Below are 19,199 nucleotides of genomic sequence, written 5' to 3'. Positions count from 1 at the left end.
TGGACTGGTTTTGGGATGCGGTAGGGGGAGGGGAGATTTTGAAACTTGTGAAATCCACATTGATACCATTGGGCTGCAGGGTTCCCAAGCGGAATATGAGTTGCTGTTCCTGCAACCTTCGGGTGGCATCATTGTGGCACTGCAGGAGGACCAGGATGGACATGTCGTCTGAGGAATGGGAGGGGGAGTTGAAATGGTTCGCGACTGGGAGGTGCAGTTGTTTAGTGCGAACTGAGCGTAGGTGTTCTGCAAAGCGGTCCCCGAGCCTCCGCTTGGTTTCCCCGATGTAGAGGAGGCCACAACGGGTACTGCGGATGCAGTATACCACATTGGCAGATGTGTAGGTGAACATCTGCTTGATGTGGAAAGTCTTCTTGGGGCCTGGGATGGGGGTGAGGGAGGAGGCATGGGGGCAGGTGTAGCACTTCCTGCGGTTGCAGGGAAAAGTGCCGGGTGTGGTGGGGCTGGAGGGGAGTGTGAAGCGGACAAAGGAGTCACGGAGAGAGTGGTCCCTCCGGAAAGCAGATAAGGGTGGGGAGGGAAAGGTGTCTTTGGTAGTGGGGTCGGATTGCAGATGGCGGAAGCGTCGGAGGATGATGCGTTGGATCTGGAAGTTGGTGGGGTGGTACGTGAGGACGAGGGGGATTCTGTTTTGGTTCTTATTACGGGGACGGGGTGTGAGGGATGAGTTGCGGGAAATGTGGGAGACACGGTTGAGAGCATTCTTGACCACTGAGGGGGGGAGGTTGCGGTCCTTGAAAAACGAGGACAACTGAGATGTACGGGAGTGAAATGCCTCATCCTGGGAGCAGATGCGGCGGAGGCGACGGAATTGGGAATAGGGGATGGCATTTTTGCAGGAAGGTGGGTGGGAGGAGGAGTATTCTAGGTAGCTGTGGGAGTCGGTGGACTTGAAATGGATATCGGTTTCTAGGTGGTTGCCCGAGATGGAGACAGACAGGTCCAGGAAGGAGAGAGAGGTATTAGAGATGGTCCAGGTGAACTTAAGGTTGGGGTGGAAGGTGTTGGTGAAGTGGATGAACTGTTCGAGCTCCTCGTGGGAGCACGAGGCGGCGCCGATACGGTCATCAATGTAACGGAGGAAGAGGTGGGGTTTAGGGCCAGTGTAGGTACGGAAGAGGGATTGTTCCACGTAACCTGAAGTGCTACACCTGCCCCCATACCTCCTCCCTCACCCCCATCCCAGGCCCCAAGAAGACTTTCCACATCAAGCAGATGTTCACCTGCACATCTGCTAATGTGGTATACTGCATCCGCTGTACCCGTTGTGGCCACCTCTACATCGGGGAAACCAAGCGGAGACTCGGGGACCACTTTGCAGAACACCTACACTCGGTTCACACTAAACAACTGCACCTCCCAGTCGCGAACCATTTCAACTCCCCCTCCCATTCCTCAGACAACATGTCCATCCTGGGCCTCCTGCAGTGCCACAATGATGCCACCCGAAGGTTGCAGGAACAGCAACTCATATTCCACTTGGGAACCCTGCAGCCCAATGGTATCAATGTTGATTTCACAAGCTTCAAAATCTCCCCTCCCCCACCGCATCCCAAAACCAGTCCAACTCGTCCCCACCTCCCTAACCTGTTCTTCCTCCCACCTATCCCCTCCTCCCACCTCAAGCCGCACCCCCATCTCCTACCTACTAACCTCATCCCACCCCCTTGACCTGTGCGTCCTCCCTGGACTGACCTATCCCCTCCCTAACTCCCCACCTACACTCACCTTTACTGGCTCCATCCCCGCCTCTTCGACCTGTCTGTTTCCTCTCCACTTATCCATCTATCCATCTTCTGTCCGCCTCCCCCTCTCTCCCTATTTATTTCAGAACCCCCTTCCCCTCCCGCATTTCTGATGAAGGGTCTAGGCCCGAAACGTCAGCCTTTCTGCTCCTATGATACTGCTTGGCCTGCTGTGTTAATCGAGCTGTGCACCTTGTTGTCTCACTATTCTAATCCCATTTTCCAGCACTTGGCCAATCGTCTCATCTTTCCTTGCTAAGGTTGTATCTACCATCCCAGGGTAACATGAAAGATTCACAGCACTTTTCAAAAAACAAAGCAAAGGCGCTGTTTTCCTGAGTGCCTCACCAGAAATTAATCCTGTACCAACGTCCTTTAAAACAACGAAGTGGTTATTTATTGCAAGGGATTTGGGCCAAATGCTCAATTGGGACAAGATTAATTTAGGATATCTGGTCAGCATGGACGAGTTAGACCAAAGTCAAAAATAGAAATTGCTGGAAAAGCTCAGCAGGTCTGGCAATGTCTGTGGAGAGAAATCAGCGTTAATGTTTCGGGTCGAGTGACCCTTCCAACAGCATTCCATCATGTTGGCTCAGGGCTGCACCACTCCCCAGTTCCACTTCATCCTTTAGAGTTCTGAGGACAGGTCACTCGACCCGCAACGTTAACTCTGATTTCTCTCCACAGATGCTGCCAGAACTGCTGAGCTTTTCCAGCTATTTCTACTTTAGTCTCTGATTTACAGCATCTGCAGTTCTTTTGGTTTTTATTGAGTTAGACCAAAGGGTCTGTTTCCATGCCGAATGACTCTATGACTCGATACCTGTTTGTAGAAGCTTAGTGCACCCAAATTAGCTGCCACTAATTTCCCAAAGTGTAGCTGTGTTGGTTGTAAAGTATCCTGGACAGCCTGAAGTTGCTTCATTTTTATTAACTCCCCCTTGACATGCTCCTTCCTTCACTCTCCCATTCCCTTCTTTGATCACCACTACCTCTTCCTCAATGAACTGCCCACTCATTTCTGCCCTTTTCCACCAAACCCCAGTGGATTCACCAGAAATGCAGCAGTCTTAAAATCAACATTCACCTCTAGATTAAAGCTGATAGATTTCACATAAAGTTTGTTAAGCTGGTGCTAGAGCTTTCCCTGAGGGTAGCGGTTTCATTATTGATTTTAAAGCTGAGCCTATGAAGTTTATACTATGAGCAGACACTGAATGGCTTGTTATTGGGCTCTGTGTCAATGGGAATGACACATTTGCGTCACAACATACGAATATAGACTTAGATTGAAGAGACTTCCTGCAGATGAAGATGCATGTGGCAGTACGTACTCACAATTCATGGTTTACACAAATGCTTTGCACAACTAGTTTTTCCTGGACAGGTTGCTGTCCTAAAGCTAGTTTAAGGGGTGCCACTCCGGGCTGACCAGGAGTCTCTCCTGCTTTTACGACATGCCATAAGCATGTTTGAAGGCTTTTCAGTTTGATAACCAACATGTTTTGCTTTGTGATGAATAACCATCGATTTTTAGAATAGAATTCAAGCTCAGAGGTAGGGAATCCAGACACTGCATCACAAGACCGCCCCACACAAATACACGTGTCATAAAACATGTTTACTGAAGGCTCAGACATATTTGTCTTCCTTATCTCAGAAGACCAATTGTAAGCAAAGTTTCAGTAAGCAAAGCTAAATTATAGTATAAATCGGCTTTCAAGTGTCAGGTGTCATGTGTGAAAAAAGGGTAGCTATTGAGCTGTGCTTTCTGTTGGTTCACAAGTTGAAAAGTAGGAAGCAGACTATAGTGATTGGAATGAGACCCAAGTGGATCTCATTGACTGTGAGATCCCTGATTGAGATCCCTGACCTGGGCCAATCAGGGAGCTCTGGCTGACAGATGTAAACAAGATATTAGGAGGTCTCCTAATTCTAGGGACTGGCTCTGAGCTGGCTAATCAGAGTCCATGTAGTGTGCACGTGTAAGTAAAGGGTGACTTGGTGACAGAATGCCTGCGTCCTTTGAGTTATTTCATAAGCATTTATGAGTTACATCTAAGCCTTGCAGGTATTGTGATGCCAGCAATGTTTGGGTGGTTAAAAGGAGATGGTCATTTGAGGAATTTGAATGTGCGTCCCTAGAAAGGGAACAGAATCCATCAGGTTTCAGCAAGACAAGAAACCACGCTTCTTGAGTTTTGGTGCCTGAGACCATTTGATGTACACAAAATTGTGTATGCTAACTGAACTGTATCATGCCCATTTCTCTTGTGCAACCACTGAATGCAAGCTTTCATGTATTCATCTTAACCCAATTAATAGGCAGTGAGACTCATGAAATTCTCCTTTCCTTCACTACAAACAATATTCAGGCACACATCTTTTATACATTAACACCCATTTTGCTGCTACTGGGAAATATCTTTTTGCATATATTTTCCCTCCCACAACTTCAGCTGCTGTTCAATTCCTTCAAAAGAAAATGAACCACAATCTAACCATTCTTCCAAGCAGACACATCCTCATCGCATTTGCATGTATTTTCTTGCTCCACAGATGTAGCATCAACTAGTGACAGGAGCAAGCTCCCCAGTTATCCCATGACTGACCAAAACTAGCTAGCTAATTCCAAAGGAATTTTTAGAAGCAGAAAAATGTTCTACCTGGAGATCCCCAAGATATTACAAGACAGCTTTCAGACACTCAGATATGTTCCTAGCTCTAAAATATCTCCTTTGCTCCCATCAAAGACACAAAAAGTGCTTGAATGAGCTAAACACACTGTCATTTGCTCTTCTGTCCAACACAATAAAGGTCTGGCACTGAGAGATTATTTATTGGTGCAAATTTAAGTACTGTCGTGGATTCAAGATCACAAGGCTTTAGAATATACCAAAAACAAATAATAGCAGATTGTGATACACTTGCTTCTGGTTTTCTTTGCACAGGGGCCTGGAATGCTGGGAAATGCATGAAGTGAGGGTATGGTTGTTGTCTGACAAGTACTTAGGATCCTTTATAATCTCATCTATTGTGTGAATTGTAAACCTTAATATATCATCAAGCTTCTGTTGAAATAACACTTTTATGATGATTTGCAAAATATGGAATTCATTTGGAGAATTTGAGCGTAAATTTATACCAATGCTAATTTTTAAATTAATTGTTCTAATATAAAGTACAACAATGTGTGCTTATTAATAAAGGATCCTGACAATGTTTAAGACTTGTTCATTGCACTCAAATTTTAAAATGAATTTGTTGGGTATTGCTTCTCCTAAGGGGAAGTGTAGCATCCATCATCCCCCAACTAAATTTATTGTGAGTCTTTGAATAACCTGTAGGTAAGTATAGTTATTTGAAGTAATATTCACCTGTGATATTTAATGGGTGATGTTCACTGGGTTGTGGATACATTTCATGTAACAAATAAATGGAATTGACTCATAGGCCAGATTGATTTGGCCCCAACACAGACATTGCACAACTACACAAATGATCAATATCATGTTTGAATTTCAGTGCAATACCAGATATTTAGCTTGTACACTCCAACAATTTGTTGATTGAATCAATTAGCATATTCTTTCTGTTGCTTATTGTAGGCAGAGCGCATATGTTACTCAAGTAAGTTGCACTTGCAAAATCTAAAACAAAATGTCTGCTTTTAAATATGAGGTTATGGTTGGGCAACACATGCTGAATAATCCTGAGTGCAATAATAGCTACAATAACAACTAATTTAAGATAATTAATTGAGTTTGTAACATGTCCCATTTACATGAGCTAGAAATGACAGATTTATATGCAGGGAGCCAGTCACTGTAAATAAAAACAGATGTTCAAACTGTACACATTTTTTGAATTACCTAGTAGTTGAACAAACTTATATTCTACTGTTGTTCTCATGACAATGCCTCAGACAATCAAAGCCAACTTGCCAACCAAAATATTTTTGTGATCCTTTGAAATTTGGCATTCTTTTATTTGTCTTGATGAATGCCAGACAGTAACTTGAATAACTTGTCTTTCTTTTAAGCAATATTGACATTGGTACTATTGTAGTCTTTAAATTGTATCTTCTCCATTCTATGTCTGTAATTTCATCCTGGCCTCCAATCCTTTAAAAACTGAGCACTCCCGCAACATTAACTCCTTGTGAATTCCCCTCTTTCCTCACTCATCAGTAGTAATTGCTCTTTCAGCCATGTAGGCTTGAACCTTTGGAATCCCTTTCACCTCTACACCTCTGCCCCCTCCTTTAAGATGCCCCTTAAGATTTTGGTCAGCCCCATTTCCCTGGCTTTTTTTTAGCTTAGTGTCAATATTTATCCAAAAAAATGCCCCTGTGCAACTTGGTAGGAACATTTTACCATGTTAAAGCTGGTACATATCTTCAAGTTGGTGTTGTATTGTCAAAAGTATTTCTTTTATTTTGATCGATCTCTAACTCTGGTTTTAATTTGCAATGTGTGTTCTAGGGACATCCCAAGCCACAAACCGTGAAAACATCCAGAAAACTCTCAATCGACTGGAGGAAGATTTCAGTATCTTGAGTCAGATTAGCACATTAGCAGAGACGCTCAGTATTTCACACCAGGTATGAGATGATGACATGTAAATGATGACTTTCTAAATAGTTTATAGATGCGACAAAATGCATCTAGAAATCAGAATCAGCAGATCCTTTATAGAATTGGTGAGTCCTCTTTAGCTAGGTTCATGACATTCAAATAGTGACTTATTCAACAGATCCATCACCAATGCCAACACAGCCAGAAAGAGATACCATTTTTAAAGTGAGGCCATTATAATGTTACCTGGAGCTAGTTTAGGCCATTCAGCCCTTCAAGCCTGTTCCATTATTCAGTATGCTCATGGCTGACCCTCTATCTCAATGCTATATTCCCACTTTGACCCCATTCCCTTTGATGCCTTTAAAGTCTGAAAATGTATCTATCTTTTTCTTAAGTATATTCAGTGTCTTGGCCTCTAAGCCTTCTGTGGTAAAGTATTCCACAGATTCATCCCCTTTGAGTGAAGAGGATTCATCAATTCCTGATCTCAATCTTACATGGTTTTCCCTGTATCCTGAGACTGTGTCCCCTTCACATAATACTCCAGGATCAAGGCCCTATGTATCTGCAGTAAGACATCTCTACATCTGAACTCAAATCCTCTTGCAATGATGGTCAATATATCCTTCACCTTCCTAATTAATTGTTTTATCTGCCTGTCTACTTTCTTCACTGGTATACAAGGACATCCAGCATCAAATTGTGTAATTTCATAGAATCTTACAATACAGGAGAGACCCTTCAGCCCATCAACACTGTACTGCCAAAAAATATACTACTACCTACATTAGTCCCACTTTCCCATTCTAGGCCCATAGTCTTAAGTGTTGTAACGCTTAAAGTGCTCATCCAAGTATGTTTTAAAGGTTGTGAGGTTTTCAATTACTCTCCAAGGTAGAGCATTCCCAAGCCCTCACCACACTCTGGGTGAAAAAGGTTTTCCTCAATTCCCTTCATTTCTCCAACCTTTCAGTTTAAAATGATGCCCCATTGTCATTGACCCTTTTACTAAGGTGAACAGCTGCTTTCCATGTCCATGCCCTTCAATCTTATACATTTCAATCAGGTCCACACTAAATCTTCACTGCTGCTAAGAAAAACAACCCAAGCTTATCTGGCCTCTCTTTGTAGCTGAAATGCTCCATCCCAGACAACAGCCTGGTGAATCTCCTCTGCACCCCTGTAATCTAATCACATCCTTCCCATAGTGTAGTGACTAGACCTGTACACAGTACTCTAGCTGTGGCCTAACCAAAGTTCTGTACAGCTCCAACATGCACTCCCTGCTCTTAAAATCTGTCCCAGCTGATAAAGGCAAGTGTTTCATATGCCTTCTTAATAATCCAATTAACCTGTCCTGCCACCTTCAGGGATCTATGGAGAAACACTTCAAGATTCCCTTTCCTCTGAACTTCCTAGTGCCCTACCGTTCAATGAGTACTCCCTTGTCTAATTCCTTCTTCCAAGGTGCATTACCACACACTTATCAAGGTTAACTACACATTCAGCCATGTTGCACTTACCATGTGTTTGCTCACATACTCAATTTGTCTAAATCACCTTGAAGCCTCATTGCATCCTCTTCACAATCAAAGCCCCACCCAGTTCTATATCATCAGCAAACTTGGAAATGTTGCATTTAGTTCCTTCATCCAGGTCATTTATATACATTGTGAATAGCTGGGAGCCCAAGCTTTTATCCTTGTGATAACGCCCAAGTCACTGCCTGCCACCCAGAAAAAGACCCATTTACTTATACTCTCTGTTTCCTGTCTGTCAACCATTTCTGAATCCATTACACTATATTACCCATTACCCCTTGTGCTTTAACTTTGCCCATCAATCTCATATGAGGACCTTATCAAAAGACTTCTTAAAATCCATATATACCTCATCTACTTGTTCACCCTCATCTATTCTACTAGCTACATCCTCAAAAAACTCCAGTAGATTTATTAAGAATGATATGCCTTTCAATAAACTAGTAGCAGCTTTGTCCAATTCTGTTAATGTTTTCCAGATGTTCTATTATCACACCTTTCGTGATAACTTCTAGCATTTCCCTACTACAACGTTTGGAAAACTTGTCAGTAATGCTCTGTTTATTCCTCTCCCTCTCTTTTTAAATAGTGGGGTTATATTTTCCATCCTCCAACTTGTAGGAACTTCTCCAGAATCTATACAATTTTGGATCCACTATTTCAAGGTCACTTCCTTTAGTGGACTGCATGGTACAGCTATCAGGCTGTGGGGATTTGTCAGCCTTTACCTCCATTAACTTATCCAGCAGTATTTTCTTACAGTGTACTTCTTTCCCTCAATTCTACCCTCTCGCTATGTCGGGCGTTTCTTTTAATGTTTCCAAGATATACAATCCCCATTATAAAGCCATAAGAAGTTGTTGTTACCAGTGCAAACAGCTAGTTGAAGCTGCCTGAAGTCTTCACTTTCCAGCCGTCTCCTCTGATCACAAGAATCTGACTGAAATCAGCAAAATCAATCAGACAGCTATAACCTTATGCTTACATGACCTAATATGTCCATCTGTGGCTCAGATTTTTGGTGACTCTATGAAGCATATTGGGATCAGAACCTGATTTTAGGACTCTCACACCTGGGTAAAGATGTGGGCCCTGAGCTTGCTCCTAACTATCCTGATGCCGCCCTCTCCATTGTGGAGAGGGTATATTTCATATTTCTTGCAATTTTCATGGAATTGGGCCAACATTTGTTTATAATGTGATTTACACTAACTCAGAGGTGTCATGAACTGAGGAGGATTCGCATGCCTTCATTGGTCAGAACATTGAGTATAGGAATTGGGATGTCATTTTGCAGCTGTACAGGACATTGGTGAGGCCTGTTTTTGTATACTGCGTACAACTCTGGTCACTCTTCTGTAGGATGGATGTTGTTAAACTTGAGAGGGTGCAGAAAAGATTTACAAGGACGTTGCCGGGACTGGAGGGTTTGAGATATAGGGACAGGCTGAAATGGGCTGGGGCTTTTTTCCCTGGAGTGTCGGGTGACTTTATAGAGGCTTATAAAATCATGAGTAGCATGGATAGGGTGAATAGCCAAGGTCTATGTTGATTTCCCAGGGTGGGGGAATCCAAAACCAGAGGGCATAGGTTTAAGGTGAGAGGGGAAATATTTAAAAAGGACATGAGGGGTAACTTTCTCATGCAGAGGGTGTTGCATGCATGACAGGACTGAGCTGACAGATGGAGTGGTGGAGGCTGGTACAATTGCTACATTTAAAAGGCATCTGGATGGGTATATGAAGAAGAATGGTTTAGAGGCATATGGGTCAAATACTGGCAAATGGGACTAGGTCAGATTGGGATGTCTGGTCAGGGTGGACAAGTAGGACTGAAGGGTCTGTTTTCATGTTATATGAATCTATGATTCTACACCTCTGGTTTGGAGTCAGACACCTTTTGACAATTTAGTTCTAAAGATGTGGACAATTTCATATCTTATAATAAAATTCCATAATTTAAGTAAGACTTTTAAACAATGATTGATAAAAAAAAAAATCCTGCTCCACCATCCAATAAAATCGTGGCTGCTGTGTCTGCCTAACCTGATAATAGGGCTTAGTCCATAAATGGCATGTGGTCATTCAATTCACCATCATTGTGAAAGTGGAAAAATCTTCAGCTGCATTAGAGTATGTTATCCACTGAATAAAGCTCTCTTCTGCATTGAACAATACTGAAATTCATATTTAACTGGTTGATTGACCACTGTGTTTTAATCTTTACATTGAATTTCAGTCTTTTGAATAACCTCGAAGAGTTTAACATATTCAGCACGAGAGACTTTGTTGACATAGCTGTTCAGTGGAATCTCATTATGAGTGCTTGACTGAGTTCCAAACCCACCAATAGATCCAGTTTAGCAGAGGTTACCAATGCAGTAACCCAGTGACATCTCATGTATGCTTGGTTAAAATTCAAATGCACTAATGGATTCAGGTTAGCAGTGTTTGTTGATATGGCTGTCAAGGAGACTGTGAGCATGGTTATTTTGATTGTTTTATAACCTGTTAATACTTTTGGTGGATTTTGAAGCATTGTTTGTTTATTTTTATAGTTCTGTGAACATCTGAGAAACCTCCTAATATTATAGGGGTTGTCAGTTTGATAGAAGTGGATACTGGAGGGGTGGAGATCAAGGAGTGAGTGAAGAATAGAGGGGATGTGAAGTGGGAACAAGGATTACATGGTATAGAGTAAGTGTCGGTCGTGTATGTAGGAAGTATCAGGGATTGAGTTTACGGAAGGGTAAATGAATTGTTGAGAATTGGGGGTTAAGAGTTAGGGAGTCTCGTACCCATCTACCAAACAGCAAATGGAGGTGGGTGTTTTTAAACTGTCCACATCAGCAGCCGCCCATCTCCATTTTTGCTTCAAACGTGTTTCTAACGGCAGCAGTTCCACCTCCAGCCTCCCCAAACAACCTGCCACAAACTTATTGTAAACAGGTATTGCTGGCCAGCATTGTAAAATCATGAAATTGCCCAACTGTCGATTCCTGCCTCAAAATGAAAATCCTTCCCAAGTTGTTGTTATATTCACGAAAGATGGGAGTCTTACATTGTTGACTGCATTCGGGTAAGCATTTTCACAGTATTGCCCGTAATGCCACTTCCCTAAACCATGAGTGAACAGAATAAATTTCTTGTTTTCTTTCCTCTTGGCAGAGCCTGGATGATGTTATTAAAGACCTGATGGCCTCAGTGAATCGGGAGCTCTCTGAGAAACAGTCACTCGCAGTCAGTACGATGTTTCCACTCACAAAAGTTGAATTAACGGCCACAACAGCTGAGGGAACTGAAACATTCATTTTTGAGTTCAGCAGTATTGAGGCGCGAGCTGGCTTTGAACAGGTGTTCGAAGAAACCAAGAAGAAATTAGGTACTAGGCTGTGTCTGCTTAGGTTGGTGTGGAAGATTCCATTGCAACACGGACGAAGAGTGTGGGAGTTATTCATAGTGTCATGGTCAATATTTGCCCCTTGATTAGCATCATAAAGAAAATCAGATAGAATCCCTACAGCGTGGAAACAGGCTATTCAGCCCATTGAGTACATACTGACTCTCCAAACAGCATCTCACCCAGACCTATCCCCCCCTACCCTATCACTGCAACCCTGAATTTTTCATAGCTAATCCACATGGCCTGCTCATTATGGGCAATTTAGTGCAGCCAATCCACCTAACTAGCACATCTTTGAACTGTGGGAGGAAATCAGAGCACACAGACACAGGGAGAATATGAAACTCCACACAAACAGTTGCCCAAGGCTGGAATCGAGCCTGGGTCCCTGGCACAGTGAGACAGCAGTGCTAACCACTGAGCCACTGTGCTGCTGTTTTGGTCATTATCACATTGCTGTGTGCAAATTGGCAGCCACATTTCCTGTATTACAACAATGCTTACACTTCATAAAGTACTTCATTGCCTATAAAGTACTTTAAAACAACCAATGGTTATGAAAGGTGTGATAAAACAAAGCAATTAATCTCCAGATTAGCAACTTTGTTACAAAATCACACAAAAGAATTTCTTTCCTGAGCTGTTATGAATATCAAGACTATGCTGAGAGATTAATTCTGTGAGAGTTTATAGTAAGTCCTGTTTAGAAGCTGAATTATCCTGATCTATGCAGGTTCACCTGTGCCAGTATTGCAAACAAGTATCTGAACTGCTTTCCTTCACCTTTCTGTGCAGAGGAGGGCAACCAGGAGGTTTGCCTAAAACATTGGCACTTTGTTAGAAGCTGGCATGTATGTTCATTCAGGTTGAACTGTTAAATTAAACCGTGGAAGCAAAATTATATGCACATCACAGTGAATTGCTGTGGGTTAGTGAATGCATAATTTTGTAAAGTATCTTTGTTCACAGTTTGTTTTTAAGTGGTGTCAGTATAGTTCAAGTCTTTAAACTCTTACACTGATCCCATCATGCAGGTGATTTCACTCTGCTTGTCTTTCTGAAGTCAGAATTGGCGGCGTTTTCAACTTTAACCTTTTACTAAGCTCGGCCATGATCTTATTGATTTATAGAGCATACTTGAGTGGCTGATGTTCCAGCAGAAATGCATTGGTGCACAGCCTGTAAGATACTGTGTAGGCCTTGTTCTGCAATAATGCATATGTGTAGCAAGGTGCACAAGGCAGTTTTAAGGGACCGTGCACTGAATAAAATATACACTACTTTACATGGAGCATTAGTCAAATGACCTACTTCTGTTCCTGTTTCTTATGCTGTTATGTCTTTACCTTTTCAATGAAGTGATAAATATCTCAGAGAAATGTAAGGCTGCAGTAAATTGCAGAGTTAGGAACAGGGTAAGCATGGAGGGATTTGAAAACAAGGGTAAGCTTTTAAAATGCCCAAGGAATTTGAGGATCAAATCACTAATGTGGTGACTTGGAACCATGAGATGTGGAGGTGTTCTTGGAGGTGTTCTTTGTTAAGAAACATATCTTGAAGAAAGCGGATTTTTTTCAATGGGCACGGTGGCACAGTGGTTAGCACTGCTGCCTCACAGCCAGGAACCTGGGTTTGATTCCAGCCTCGGGTGACTGTCTGTGTGGAGTTTGCACATTCTCCCCGTGTCTGCATGGGTTTCCTCTGGGTGCTCCGGTTTCCTCCCACAGTCCAAAGATGTGCAGGCTATGTGGATTGGCCATGCTAAATTGCCCATAGTGTTCAGGGATGTGTAGATTAGGTGGGTTTATAGGGGGATGGATCTGGGTGGGATGTTCTGAGGGTCGGTGTGGTCTTGTTGGGCCGGAGGGCCTGTTTCCACACTGTAGGGATTCTATTTTTTTTAAAATTCTTCTATTTATCCCCTATACCAATTTAGAACACTCTTACATTTATTTTACAAGTATATTAACATAAATCATGCAAAGTGCTACTGATCTATTCCACTTTGAGCATGTTCAAAGGTCTGATATGCATCCCATATAGGTATTATAGTCTAATAAGATGGACAGCATTATATCAATCACTCCTGTGCACAATTACAACTGTAGAAATTCAGCATTGACTGTGTAAATGTCAAATACAGAGGGCAAAGGATTAATCTATCTCTAAGGTGATCTCATTACTCATAATGCCCTTTTTAGTAGCAAATGTTATTTAAGGTCAAATTTAAACTTCAGAACGATTTTTAAAAATGTATTAAATGTGAACTGCTGCCAAATGTGAAAGGGGCAGCAAAAGACGAGATGCACTTCTTGAAAATGAGACGCACATTGTTGCAGATCCACACTCTGTGTGATTGACAATTTTGCATTGTCAGTAAGAAATTGTTTAAGATTGGTGTCAGACCTTTGTAAAGGGGTAAAGCCATTTCCATTCTGGTCCAATGTCTCCCATCTGGCAAAATTCACTTGCAATCAGTTTCCCATCTCATCTTATTCTATTGCCATTCTTACTATCTGACTCTCACAGTCTGTTTGCTTCAGGCGTGTAAAGCCTTCAAAATAATAGGATGCCAAGCCAATAATATCCTGTTGGTTTAAGCCATTTTTAGCGTGTCATCATGTCCTAGTTACAAATGTTACCATAACTCAGACTTTGAAGAAACAATAATCTCTTGTTAATCTACATTAGTTTCATGTCACAGTTTATAAAACCATAGCCAATCATGGTCATATATCACTATTGCACACAACCTCAGAAAATGTCTGGAACCTAGCAATATTTATAAAGAACAAATGTTTAGCAAGATATACTAAAAGAAAACCCTTCAATTTCATTATCTTTCCATCCCATTCTAGATAAAGGTACAGTCTTCTTGGACAGCATAACTACAATTAGGGATTGCTTATATCTCAACAGAGCGAAGTGAAACAGCTTGAATAACACCACTTTGTGTCAGCTTATGGATCAGTTGGAAACACACTCCCCTCAGAATCATTTTGTGCTTCAAGACCCACTCCAGGGCTTGAACACAAAAATCAAGGCTGTCACTCCAGTGCAGTATTGAGGGAACCCTGCACGGTCGGAGGTCCCATCCAAATCCCATCTACTAGATGTAAAAGATCCCATGGCACTTTTTTGAAGGAGGCTATCAAGTTATCTTTGGTGTCTTGGCTAATATTTATTCCTGCATCAACATCACACAAACAAATCTGTTTTAAAGTTATTCTTTTGTGGGGTGTGGGCATCACTGACAAGGCTATTGTAAGTTGCCCTTCCCTAATTGGCCCTGAACTGCGTTGCTTATGAGGCCAATTCAGAGGATAGTTAAGAGTTGACCACGTTGCTGTGGGATAAGAAAAACAAAATGCTGGAGAGCCTCAGAATATCTGGCAGTATCTATGAACAGACAAATCAAGTTAGTGCTTCAAGTCCGGTATGACTCTTCTTTCGAACATTGTTACGGGTCCTGAGTGACATATGAGCAGCGCAGGTAAGGAAAGCAGATTTCCCCCTGTAAAGGTGATTAGTGAACCAGATGTGTTTTTATGAAAAGAAACATGAGTTTCATGGTCACTATTACTGAGGCAGAGTTTCAATTCCAGATTTATTCATTGAAGTTAAATCCTACCAGCTGCCATTTGAACATGTCCTCAGCTCATTAACCTGGGCCCCTGGATTACCAGTCCAGTGACATTATCACTACAACACTGCCTTACCCTAAAATTAAACATTACTTAGCCATTGCTGTTAGTGAGAGATTGCTGAATCCAAATTGGCTGCTGTAGCTCCTGTGACTACACTTCAAAAGTATCTCATTAGCTGTAAAGTACTTTGACGTAACTGATGGCCATGAAAAGTGCTATATAACTGCAACATTTTTCCCTTTTTCCAAGTGAAAGATGTGGTTTTATGATACTGCATTTACTTTGTCTTGTTGCCTAGCAATGGTATTGTGCTATTATTTCTGGAAATGTGCCAATATGAGGGACTGATTTTCTTCCTGATCCCTACCAAGTCACTACAATTCAGTAAGCCCAAAGTTGGACATCCACTCAGCATCGTTTGAATGGAATGGGCCAATCTCCAGTACCACATCAACCTGTACCGGTGAGAACATAGCCCTAATGGTCCTTCAGACCCTAGTGACCTCTGGATCAACAGAAAAGAAAATATAATTTATTTTAGAAAAGATATCGAGGTCAAGGGAGTGTAATTATAGATACACCCTGAGAGATAACTCCACAGAGGTCGGTAAGCTATCACCAAGTCACCGTTTATTTACACGTGCATAGTCCTTGACACTGGCCCAGCTTCCTCAGAGCCAGCTCTCAGAGTGAACAGAACCTCTTACACTCCTGTTTATATCTGTCAGCCAGAGCTCCCTGAATGGACCAGGTTAACAGACCCAATCAGGGAACTCATATTCTATGAGGTTCATCTGGCTGACCTTGTTACAATCACTACAGCCTTGTTACTTTCAAAATTCAAATATCCCCATTGTTGCTTTTACAATATGAGTAAATGGTGTTCTGTGTGTCCAGCAACAGCATAGTATATATGACAGGTATATGTCACACATACACATCCTGTCATTTACCCACCCATATTTTCATATATGTGTATATTGAATACCTCTGGTGGGAAATGGAATGTTTTGCCTTCCCACCTTCAGGGTTTCTTTCTGGGGCTTTGGTGTTACTCCAGTGGAAAACCTTCCAGGCCTCAGTCACAGCACTGGAGGCTTTGGCATCTAACCTTGAGATCCCAAGCACTATCATCGTTTGGTGTTGTACAAACAGGATACTTGTGTGAGCTGAGGAGATCACCAGGCAATGGGCAATGCTCAGGAATTGTGATGTGCAGTTTTCCATTGATCAGCTATATTGGGTCTGGCCTGTTTATGGGGAAATGCTAAAATTGTGCAGCATTGGCACAAAGTTCTTGCCTTGTCTGAAGCAGTTATAAAAGGGCAGGCATAACTCAGCAAACTTCATATAGCACTGGCTTGCTTGAGCAATCTTGACTCATTGCCAGCAGACATCACCAGAATATACTTGTCATATCATATGTCAAAGATAATTCCACTGCTCGCAACGTGATCTGACTGCACTGTTTAATAAGGATTAAGGAGATGGTATCTGAAGTATGGGCCTGTATTTGTACCTTTGTCCTTGGCTGACTCCAGCTTTTGAAAAGCATAGCATTCTCCTGTTGTCTAATGCCTGAAGAGTTATTTTCTGCAAGCAGCCAACATTGGGTCTTAAAAAGTGAAATGGCAAAGACTGACTGTCTCATTTCCTTATAATCCCTATTATAAATAATACAAAACAGGAGTCTTGTTACAGTTTGGATCTTGAAGCACAAAAGAAGCACTCATGTCAAGACCCATCCAGTTACTTTATTGACCTTGTTAATATTATTTCTCATTGACATCACAGAAGGTCCTCTCTGTTGCAGTAAGAAAAAAAGCTACCATTCTCACTTGTCACTTTTCTTCTTTGAACTTATTCATTTCAATTTAATTGCTATAGCTCTTAAAGCCTGTGTAAAAGGACAGTGAGGTGTAACAGGGATTAAAACTTCTCATATTCCTACAAGCCGACGTTGCCTTTGTGACATCTTTCTACATGAATATGTGTTAATGAACATCGAAGTACTGAAGCTGCAAGACATTCACTTCAAATTCAGGCTTGCAGCTTTGACGTGTCTCAACAGTCGATGAGCTTGAGCAGTATGTAATTTGCTGTTCTGTTTTAAGAGAAAAAAACTCATGATCTTCATGTACTGTTTGTTTCTACTCATTTTCCCAGAGTCAGTGTGGCCTCAATGAATAGAGCCACTCCTTCCACTCCTCCACCTAGGTTCTGGGAAAATGTGGTTGCCAGCATTATCCAGGTTAGGAGCAAAAACAAAGTTGCTGGAAAAGCTCAGCAGGCCTGGCAGCATCTGTGGAGGAAAAAACAGAGTTAACGTTTCGGGTCTGGTGACCCTTCGTCAGAATAATTTCTTCCTCCACAGATGCTGCCAGACCTGCTGACCTTTTCCAGCAACTTTGTTTTTGTTCCTGATTCACAGCATCCACAGTTCTTTCGGTTTTTATTATCAGGTTAGGCTGTTGCTGAAAGCATGGTAAAAAGTTCTTGAAGATTTCCATTATTTCAGCTGGAAGATTTTTGGGATAGGTTTTCCTGGGCATGTTTCTTATCCTAATGGTCTCACCATTTGCAGTGAATGCTAGCTGAGGAGCAGGACATGCTTACATGGTGGGAGTCAGAATGTTGTTTTACCCATTGTTGAAAAGTTGAATGGACTCTCTGCAGACTGCCACATTTTCCTGCTTGTATTTGCTGCAAACTAATGAAGTGTTAGAAGCAAGGCTTTGTTCCTCAATTTCTAGTGCTTTTTGAATCGGGTGATTGAGGGGAAAGAAAAGAGGTGAGACTTTTCATTGTAAAAATATCAGCCACACACATTTCAATAGGTGATCAGCTTCTATCTTCAGTGCATAGCCTTAGGCTTGTTTTGTTTACTTATCTTACAGCTTTGAACAAAGATCATTGGGACCCAGAATTCCTGAAGGCCATTCCCATCATGAAGACACGGAGTGGAATGCAGGTGCTGTAGCTTGTCTGAATCTTAAAGATAGAAGTTAGGAAATTACTGCTAGAGATATTTTAGTTAAGAGCCTTAATGTGTTTGTGGCAATTCCATTATCCAGTTACATTAATTCTTTTACTAAATTAACAGAAATAGAAATTTGATACTGCCAGTCTGTTAAATCTTTACATTTGACTCTCATAGACAGTAATTTATAGTCTAATGTGTTTTATCATATTGATAAAATATTGAAAACTATATGTGACAAATGAACATGATTAGTGTGCAAGATTAAAGGTTGGATAGAAAAAGACAGGGAGAAAGACATCAAGAACCAGAGGTGAAATCTACTATAGAGACTCCTGTGGAAGTGCTAGAAGCCCACTGGATTTCTGCCCCTCCAAACTACAAAATGAAACAAAAAAAAGCTTTATTGTTTATAAGCCACTTCTGGTTCCAATCTTCTTAGCCACTGCACTGAATTGACGGTATGCTTATTGGAGTGTTCTGTTCATCCTATCTGATAAAAGTTGCAGTCAGCTCCCAATGATATGAGAAGGACCTAAGTGAATGTATTAGAACAGATCACGTTGTCTTTGGACAGATATCCTTGCTGCCTGCTGAGGGGAGCAGATGAAAATTAGCATCTGACAGCTACCATTGGCTGATACAATTGTATGCAAGTAAACACCTTTTTGGGCCCATTCTCAGACTATCAGTGATACTAGCACAGCCATCATTTATTGCCTATTCCCTAGTTTCTATGGTGATGAGCCTTCTTCCTGAATCACTGCAGTGGCAAAGGTACTTGAAGCTCCATCATTTGGATTCAGTGACAGTGCAGGAACAATGACATAGGTGGAAGTAAGAACACTGTCATTCAGAGGGAATAAGCTTTGAAGATGCATTTCCATTGCAGCTGCTGCCCTTGTCCTTCATGAAGCAATGTGGATTCCATGCTGTCATTTGTCTCTGTTTATCTTCCTAGTTCGAGGGTAGTTTGAAATGTGTCAGGCAATCTGCCAAGATTTAAGTTTCAGTTCACTGTCAAATTAGAAATTATAATAATAGCCATATTGTATTTAAAATAACTGTCTGAGATAACTGAATAAGTTCAGGCTTGGGAATGTTTAGAGAATAGTGGGCGAGAGATTTCTAAAAAATGGTGCAGACGACAGCTTGGACATTCATTCCTGATCAGCATGAAGAAACCGTGGCCTACAAGCTGAATGGGAAGAAGTCTGAGATAGTAGGAACTGCAGATGCTGGAGAATCTGAGGTAACAAGGTGTAGAGCTGGATGAACAC

General features: G+C 41.8%; 1 protein-coding gene across 3 annotated transcripts in view; it reads left to right on the top strand.

Moving 5' to 3' along the window:
• Positions 1 to 19,199, top strand: part of LOC109921678 (rho guanine nucleotide exchange factor 17-like) — a 432,839-nt gene that overhangs the window by 382,215 nt on the left and 31,425 nt on the right. For all 3 annotated transcript variants that reach the window (XM_048597755.1, XM_048597756.1, XM_048597754.1), the window contains exons 10-12: positions 6,254 to 6,372; positions 11,058 to 11,271; positions 17,837 to 17,910. In XM_048597755.1, coding sequence (XP_048453712.1) covers positions 6,254 to 6,372; positions 11,058 to 11,271; positions 17,837 to 17,910 — 407 coding nt within the window. The remainder of the gene's footprint in view (positions 1 to 6,253; positions 6,373 to 11,057; positions 11,272 to 17,836; positions 17,911 to 19,199) is intronic.

This window comes from Rhincodon typus, chromosome 6 (genome assembly GCF_021869965.1).
Source record: "Rhincodon typus isolate 14 chromosome 6, sRhiTyp1.1, whole genome shotgun sequence".
NCBI lineage: Eukaryota > Metazoa > Chordata > Chondrichthyes > Orectolobiformes > Rhincodontidae > Rhincodon > Rhincodon typus.
The sequence above is the reverse complement of the archived record's forward strand: the minus strand, read 5'-3'. Positions and strand labels throughout refer to the sequence as shown.